Source organism: Hyaena hyaena, unplaced genomic scaffold, assembly GCF_003009895.1.
Source record: "Hyaena hyaena isolate Hyena2069 unplaced genomic scaffold, ASM300989v1 scaffold_348, whole genome shotgun sequence".
NCBI lineage: Eukaryota > Metazoa > Chordata > Mammalia > Carnivora > Hyaenidae > Hyaena > Hyaena hyaena.
Window position 1 is genome coordinate 1,173,482 of NW_024080981.1, and position 9,086 is coordinate 1,182,567.

At 52.6% G+C, this 9,086-nt stretch overlaps 1 protein-coding gene across 4 annotated transcripts in view; it reads right to left on the bottom strand.

The window, feature by feature from the left end:
• The window catches only part of MTMR1 (myotubularin related protein 1), a 63,944-nt gene extending 58,201 nt beyond the window's left edge, over positions 1-5,743 (bottom strand). For 2 of the 4 annotated variants that reach the window (XM_039249876.1, XM_039249875.1), the window contains exon 1: positions 5,453-5,743. In XM_039249876.1, the coding sequence (XP_039105807.1) occupies positions 5,453-5,607 (155 nt within the window). In that variant the 5' untranslated portion in view covers positions 5,608-5,743. The remainder of the gene's footprint in view (positions 1-5,452) is intronic. The other 2 variants (XM_039249879.1, XM_039249877.1) reach the window with 2 other exon arrangements.
• Between the last annotated feature and the right edge of the window lie 3,343 nt (positions 5,744-9,086).

Genomic DNA, 9,086 nt, shown 5'->3' on the forward strand with positions numbered 1-9,086 from the left:
GAGGCACAGGTGGCGAGCCCGACCAGAAGGCGGTGGGCCGGGCTCCCGTTCCACTACACCTTCCAGGACATGGCACAACCAACACTGCCCCACTCGACGAACCATACGGCAAAACGGAGGCCAGCACCACAGACGCTGGCCACCGCCCCATATGGGATCACAACGCTGCAAGGAAATGGCATCTCCCACTTGCATGGTGCCCATCTTACAGATGACCAACATGAGGCTCCAGCATTTGACCAGAGTCACATTATTGGTAAGTGGGAGGGCCGAGTCCTCCTGACTTAAAGGAACACATAAGCAGACTAGGAGCATGAGGGAATCAAAAACTGCCCCCAAGGGGCCAGGCTCCTCATCGGAGCACTGAAGGAAAGGCCAAAGATGCTTAGGAAAGTTTACCCCGCAGGCAGCTTTCACTGCAAAGGATATTCCTGACCTGTAAAAATCTCATCACTAACTAAACCCACGTTCATATATTGGAAAGACGGAAAAAACTGGAATCCCTAGGCAGTATGTAAAATAACCTAAATAGCGAAATGAAGACATCTGATGTTCTCTACTAGTGATGTAAGTCTCAGCCTCTGGTCAAGATAGCCTAGTGGTTAGCTGTGGGTCTGAAAACATAATTAAGAACATGAGCCGAATGGGCAGCCATTCCTATTATATGTTGAAAATTTATTTAGTACAATTTGTAAGAGGAAGAGAGGGATTTTAGGTTCTTTTCTAGTGTTTTTTTTTTTAGCATTTTTAAAAAAGTTTATTTATTTATTATGAGAGAAAAGAGCATGAGCAGAGGAGGGGCAGAGAGAGAATCTCAAGCGGGCTCCACACTGTCAGTGTGGAACTCGATGCAGGGATCGATCACATGACCGTGAGACTGTGACCTGAGTCAAAATCCAGAGTGAGACGGTTAACTGCCTGAGTCATCCAGGTGCCCCTTTAGTTTCATTTTGAAAGGGTAAATCGCTTGGGGCACCTGGGTCGTTCAGTCGGTTAAGTGTCCTACTTCGGCTCAGGTCATGATCTCTTGGTCTGTGGGTTCGAGCCCTGCGTTGGGCTCTGTGCTGACAGCTCGGAGCCTGGAGCCTGTTTCCGATTCTGTGTCTCCCTCCCTCTCTGACCCTCCCCTGCTCACGCTGTCCCTGTCTCTGTCTCTCTCTCTCTCTCTCAAATAAATGAAACATTAAAAAAAATTAAATAAAGGGTAAGATCGCTCTATTGCTGGTTATGTCCTACTCTTCTTGTCACACTGCCAGCACCCACCTCTGACTGCAAACCTATCACCCGGTGTGAGTGACCTGTTGCTGCCCTCTGCCCAACATCCTTCCCTCCTTCTGATAAGAACACTTTTCTATTGTGGGGGCCCGCCCCACCCCACTCCACAGGATGCTACTGGGGAGGCAGATGGGTGCTGACCCCCTGCTCCTCCTGAGCCCACCTGCAGGGGAGAGACCCGAGCCACGCCAGTCTCAGGCTTTCCTCTCGGATCCCAAGCTGCGTCGATCACCCCCAGCACCTTGAGGAACCCACAGAGATAAAGAGCGTGACAAGAAGAGACAAGACAGGAGGAGTCCCAACAGTGCTGCGTGCAGCTCCGGCTTCAAGTGTGCTGCTGCCATGTTTCCTCATGTGCAACAATGACGTGTGCCGAGATCTGTCCTTTGGGCTCAAGCTAGAACGATTCCTTTTTTGTCACTTGCAACCAGAAGTGTCCTGGCCAACACGGTCACAGACAGCATGGCACAGTGGGCTGGCAGACAGGAGGTCTGGCTCCGAGTCCAGTTCCTGTTACCAGCTAGCTCTGTGACCTCGAGCAAGCCACATCCTCTTGCAGGACCGCAGCTCGGTCGTCATGAGGTACGGTGTTCAGGAGAAAGGGGAGGGCTCCCCAGTCCCCAGGGGCTAGGCTGAACCTGGCGTGTAGAGCCAGGTTGTACTCTGGGAGTCATTCTCCGAAGAAGAGTATGAATCACAGTCTGTCACGACGACAGGTCAAAGAAGGCAGGCAAGGACGCCCTGTCCGATCTCCCCCCTCACTCGCAGCCTGGGACAGCCCTGCTTTGTTTCTCCAACCTGGATTCCCCGGATCTGGATGCCCACGATCCAATGCGACATCGGTCCTAGTTGGTCCTGAGAGCCTGCCAACGCAACCTGTCGAAGCCAGCACGGGTGGCTCAGCCCACAACCCACTCCCCCAACCCTGTGTTTCCGAAGTCAGGGAAGGGCACAGCCAGTTACCTGGGTACCCCACGCCCAAAAGTTGGAATCTACCTTGGAGCCCAACCCCCACTCCACTTCATCACACTCACTCACCAAGCCATGTCACTCCCATGGGCTGGTATCATGACAATGCACCTTCCTCAATTCCTACTGCAATTCCCTCTTCCACCCACCCAGCATTCTGTTCTCCTGCCTCCTGAATTTAGGCCCTATCTCTAGGCCGATGACTCCCAAGTATCTATCTCAGACAACACCCCCTGAGCTCCAAGCCCATATAAACCAACCATTTCTTTGACCTCTGCTCTGGGATATACAACTGGCATTTCATAACTGATGTCCACAGCTGAGAGCCTGATAATTTCCTAACTGTGTTCCATTCAGAAGCTTTTCCATCTCGGCAACACCATTTTCCTACAAACCACAAATCTTGGCACCCTGATTCTTTCTTCCTATCCAACAACCAATCTTCAGCAAACCGTACCGACTCTACCCTGTGGGTTTTCTTCAAATTATATCCACAATCTGACCATGTCTCCGGTCCTCTACCCCACCACACTCTCTCCCGTGGATAACTATAGTAGTTTCCTACTTGCTAGTCCCTTTGCTTCAACGCCTTCCCTTTTCAGTCTGTCGGCCGCACAGCAGCCAGAGAGCTTACTGAAATCTATGTCACTCCTCTGCTTCAAAGGCCCCAGTTGCTCCCCATGACTCTCCACCATCTGCCCCTGTGACCTCTCTGACCTCGATCCGTACTGCCCTCTCCCTCCCACCCTCCCCACTAATGACACTGGTCTCCTTGCTGATCCTGGCACACTTTGCTCACACTCCCACCCCAGGGTGTACAGGCCTCTGCCTGGAATGCTGTTGCCCCTAATATCTGTATTACTGGACCCCTTCCTTCTTTAGGGGCATTATTCAAATATCCCCTTTCTCAGCCAGGCTTTCCCTGACCATCCTACATCAAATTCCAATTCGCTCCCCAAACTGCAGACCCCAACACCTCCTATTCCCCTCCCAAATTACTTTTTCCCCTAGTACCTGTCACCATCTAATAGAAAATACAGTTTACCTGTGTTTTGTCTCTCTCACCAAACATAGTCTCCACCAGGGCAGTGATTTCTGTGTTTGTTGCCTGCCAAACCCTCAGGTCGCACACAACGCCTGACACAGAGCAGGCACTCATATTCACAGAATGAGTGAGTGAGTGAGTAGCATTTCCATAACGTACTCAAGAAGACTTCCCGCCTCAGGTCCATTTACATTTACCACAGCACTGCAAGTAAAACATCAATCCCATCCTGTAGCTCACCCGATGGAAATTCTTTTCTGGTCCCCATAGCTGGGGTGACCATATAATTTCCTTTCCAAACCAAGACACTTGAAGTGAAATGAAGTGAGTTGAAAGAGGCCGCTATTATTAATCACACCTGCCCAACCAGTAAGCCCATACATCCTGGGCAAGAGAGACCACCTGGCCCAACCTACTTACAGCTATACGTACAGAATTTTAGTTTCTACCCCAGATGTGGACTGGCTAGGCTTAGTGTGGGACCCAAGAATCTGCATTTGGATCAAACACTGGAGGTGATTCCTACACAGGGTACACAGAACCAGGCCCTGAGAAGCATCGTGCAGAAGATAGCGGCACAATTCCCTAGGAAGGCACCTGAGCCCCTCCAAGATCTGGCCCCTGCCTTCCCACATGTCTTCTGCTTCCCAGTTCCGCATATCCAGAGTCGCCTGCATGACTGCACATTCCACTCCCGTGGCCAAAAAGTCTTCCCCAGCCCGTCCCCTGGCTAACTTCTCATTCCTCACCATTCAGTTCAAATGTCAGCTTCCTCAGAAGGCCTCCTTAAGTGCCTATGATCCCCCAACCCCCACCCCCGACTAAATAAATCAAGGACCCCACCTCCGTGTACCCACAGGGCAGTGCATCACAATGGAGTCTGCAGAGGTTTTTGGGAAAAATACTAACTCCTGGACCTCACCCCGAACCTCCTGAATCTAAAGCTTTTGGTGTGGGGCCCGCTCACACGGAGCTCTCAGGAAGCTTCTCAGTTAATTCCCATGCACACACACCCCATCCGGAGTGCTTCTGTGCTGACCTCTACCCCAGCACTCACCACATCCGATTTAAATTGCTGGTTTGTTTGTATTCTTCACTAAATGGTAATCCAGAGAGCAAACCCCATCTTATATTATTCTCTAACTTGCCAAGTCCTCATTGTAGAATGCCTGCAAATGAGTGGAATCCTGACCACTCCAAGTTCCATCTTAGCTGTGATTGGTTCTCAGTGAAGCTGATCACTTGGCTGATTGATTTATTAGGCTACATTGTAATGACACCGAGGAAGAAACAAAGGGAGTGTTTCTTGTTGTTCCTATGCTTCAGGAAACTCCCCAAAGTTCAGCTCACTGTTATGACTAACACAGGCAAGAACGAGCATCTGACACCGACCCAGCTGCGTTACAACGCAATCTCTTGCCTAACTGCACTCCCCTGTCAGCGAAATGGCCAAGATGTGGGAGAACTGGATATTCCGGGCTACGGGATAACCCATCACTTGTCCTCGGAGCCTTAGGGTGGCTCCCTCCCAGCTGCACGTAGTCAGTTTATAATTGTGATGTATACTGACTCTGCAACTGCCTGAGAACCAGTGGCAGGCTTATGTGCTCGTGAAAATAATCAAGACCGGGTTCCTTCAAAATGTGAAGGACTGAAAGTAAACGACCGTGTGTTCTTGCATCAGAAGCAGTTTGAAAGTTTTCCATCCCAGCTTTTCAAATCAGGGTAACTTTGCCTCCATCTGCACCAGCTCCAACAGCCAAGGGGTTGAGTCCTCCAGTCCCCAATCCCAACCCCACCATCAAAGGCTCCCAAGCAGCGCGGCTGGATTTCGGTCTTCCAATCCCAGGAGGGAAGGCCACGCTAAAAGAGGAGAGCCCGGTGAAATTTCTTCCCAAGGGCCCGGTGGCCGCGTCTCCAAGGTGCGGCGGGCAGAGGCACGGACAAGGTTTGACAGCTGCGAAGCACCAGCCCGCGAGACGGAAGTGAGCCAGGTGCGCGGCCCCGGAAGGTGGGGGCAGGGTCCGGGGTCCCATTGGGACGGGGGAGACGCACGCGGCGGGGCACCGAGGGGGGCACGCCCCACCCCGGCCACGCCGGCGCAGCGCTCAGGGCCCTCGGGGGTCGGGGCGCGGAGGCCCTGGCGGCCTGGGTCCCGCTTACCTGTCCAGGGTCTCCATGCTGGGCTGTCGGGAGCCGGCGGCAGAGGCCCCTGAGCTCCGAGGAGGCCTCCTGCCGCCCGCCGGCACCGGGCCCGGGCCCCCGCCGCCCTCGCTGCCCGCCGCTGCCGCGGCTGCCGCCGTCGCCGGCCTGTCCATGGTGCGCCGGGCCCGTCGCCGCGGGGAAGCCGCAGCGAGTTGGGAGCGGCGCCCGGAAGGGCCCGCCGCCGTGCCGTGCCGCGCCGCGCCGCCCGCCGGCTCAGGCGGCCGCCGCCATTAGCTGTCACCTGGCGGCCCCGCGCTACCCACAAGGCCGCGCGCGGGGCCGGGGGCGGGGAGCGGCGCGCGGGGCCCGGCCGCGCCCCCGCTCGCCGAGCTCCACCTGGACCCAGGCCGCCCGCGCCGGGAGCCTGCTACGGGCCCGCGCCCCCGGCTGCGCGCGGGAACGCGCCAGAGTGGCCGGGGAGGCACCGGGTGAACAAAAAGTTGGGGGCGTTCAGTGATTGAAACGATCTGTTTCCCTCCATTTTCCTTCCCGGGAAAGTTTTGAGGTGAGGGCGGCCCAGGAGTCCGGGTGTCACTAGTCTCGCCGTCTTAAAGCCCTTAAAGCCGGCGCAACTGCGTCCATTTTAGCAATTCTTCCCCACGCCATTCTTCCCTGCCTCTCACAAACCCACCTCCCCGCCATCTGTGGGGCGACCGAATGTTCTGATGCCGCCCTCGGAACTTCCGGCCCTGCTTTATATTACCAGTGATGTTTAGCTTCTGCTGCTTTGGAAATCCAGCCAATATCTGATGATAAAGGCTCATCCTCCCCCTCAACCCCCAACTCACCCCTGATCTTGTCGGGGGTGGTGATGGCAATCATGACTAAGGCCTTTGCTGTGATTTCCCTGGGTACAGACAGCAGAGCCATGATCCCGATAAAAAGCAGAACTGTAGACAGGGAGATGGCCATTCCCATCCCAGACCCATCCTGTCCTACTAGCTTAATAACTTCAAACTGAGCGTAGTGGATGAGAATGTGATGTCTGGAGCCCCGGCAGCCGTCATACACCCAAGAGGGGGTGGGCCTGGAGTTAAAGGACGACAGAGTGAGGATGGCTGGGAGGAAGAAGGGGAAGATGTCCAGACACACTGGAAACCTATCTCCTGTAGGCTTCTGGCGTTCCAAAATTACTAAATCAAACGTGTAATCCACTATTATAGATTGAATGTGTCCACAGCCCCCCCCCGCCCCATTCATGTGTTGAAGCCCTACCTAAACCTAAGTTGATGGTATTTGGAAATGAAGCCTTTGGAGGTGATTAGATCCTAAGGATGGGCCCTGGCATGATGCAATTACTGCTTTTATAAGAAGAGACACCCGAGAGCTTGGTCTCACTCACTCCGTGAGCAGGCACTGTAGAAAGGCCATGTGAGGACATGGTGAGAAGCAGCTGTCAGCCAGCCAGGAAGAGGGCTCTAACCAGGAACTAAAACTCAATATTGGCCTTTCCGGCTGCCAAAATTTTTTGTAAGCATCCTAGCTGCCCTGAGATTTGTCAGAAAGAAAATGGTGAAGTTTTAAACATATTTTAAGTACCATAAGCTTCAAGAAGGATTATGCCATTGAGGAATTCACTATGACACTATCCCACTTAGAACTCAGTTAAGCAAACATAGGACTTAACAGCACAGAGAAGCAATCAGACATATTACTGCCTAAGAAGTTCAGCCAAGTGACTACCTGTTGGTGAGAACCATGATGGTAGCAAGCCCATGGGGCTGTGGGAGGAGAGGGCTTAGGAACGCTTCCTAGAAAAGTGAATCTTAAAGGATGAGTAAGCCTTTGATCAGTTGAAAAAGTCAAGTTGTTGTAGGCAGAAAGAATAATTATGGACAAAGGTGTGGAGTTGGTTAAACACCATGTTGTGTGCAAGTGAACTCTAAGAACTTACTGCAGTTTGCTGGAGCATAAAGTCAGACAAGGCAAGTGATAAGGTCAACTCGAGGCCAATAGGGCCAAGACATGGAGCGGCCGTCATGCTAGCCTAAGAAGTTTGTGCTTTGTGCTGGATTCTGGTGTGGGCAAAGCTCAGTGCCCTTGGAGAAATACTATTATATAGTCCCTCTGTGGTAGACTACGCCTCCAAAGGCGGCTGCAATAATATCCCCCATTCCGCATGCTCTTTTGCAATGTGATCTTGCCACTTCTGTATCAACAGGTAGAATCGATGTCTTTGAATGTGGGCAGGCCCCATAACCTCTTTTGACCAACACAGTATGGCAGCAGGGGTACTATGTAACTTCCAAGACTTAGACCTAAGGGATCTGCAACTTCTGCCTTGGATTCTGGGAATACTCTCTCTTGGAACGCAGCTGCCGCACTTTGAGGAAACCCGACCAACCGTATAGAAAGTTCCACATGGAAGAGAAGCAAGGCTCCCAGCCAGTGGCCAGCACGATGGTTCAGCCAACACCAGGTGAAGCTGGAGACTCATTCCATTGAACCATAGAGTTCTGAGAAATAACTCAGTGTTTTAAGCCACTAGATTTTGAGATTGGTGTGTGTGTGTGTGTGTGTGTGTGTGTGTGTGTGTGTGCACGCACGCGCACACACACACACACACACACACACACGCAGCAATAGAGTGCCCAAACACTGCTCTGATGTAGGGCCCAGAAAAGTAGCCACCTCCCACCCCCAGCAGCTTCTTTCCACACTCAGCTGGAGACCCATGCCCAACCCATCGCTGCCCTCTAAGGAAGGTGCCACACACTCTTAGGTCCGCAGCTGTGGAGGGTCTGAAGTTTCTCCCTACTAGGAAACTCAAAATGTAGCCTGCTCCCCACTGACAACCTGACAGAAAACATGAGATCTGTGGCTCAAAAATAAAGGCAACGTATCATTGGCAACAAAGGCAGCAGCCAGGGTAACATCCGGGATGGATTCACCCAGCCCCAATCTCCACAGGGTGACATGCTCTTTTGCACTGTGACCTTGCCATGCCAGCATCACTATCCTGGGAGCCCACATTTGATAAAGCACCTTGAATGAGTCTGATACCAAAGGCCTGCAGCTTACACGTGGAGATATCCCGTTAGAGGTGACAAGGAGCCACAGCAAGATCCTACAGAAGGGAGACCTGACCATACTTACACTTGGGAATTGTGGCTGAGGCTGCACGGTGATGGATGGACTCGAGGGGCAGGAGGAGCTGTGGGAAGATCGTTTCAGAAGCTGAGGCCTGACATCAGACAGGACGCAGTGACCGATGGGATGCTGGGCATGAAAAAGAGGAGGAAGAGGCTAAGAGAGGGGTCAAGGCTGGCACCAAAGTTTTGAATTTGAATAACTGGATAGATCGTGATAGCGGTCACCGAGATAAGGAACATGGAATGACAACCAATTGGGAAAGATGAGTGAAAAGGATCAGTTCATTTTGGACACGTTAAGTGCGCTGTACACTGAGCCCCAGCCCTTAACAGTGCTCTGGTGTGCATCAGAACAAGAGACCCCCTCCTGCAACACTGGAATGCCATAAAATTCTCATCATATGCAAGTGTTGTCAAAGCTCAAGCTTTGACTGCCATGTGCCAAGAAAGAGCCATGATAGACCTAGAGATCTATGAGACTTTTACTGTGAATGGTCCCC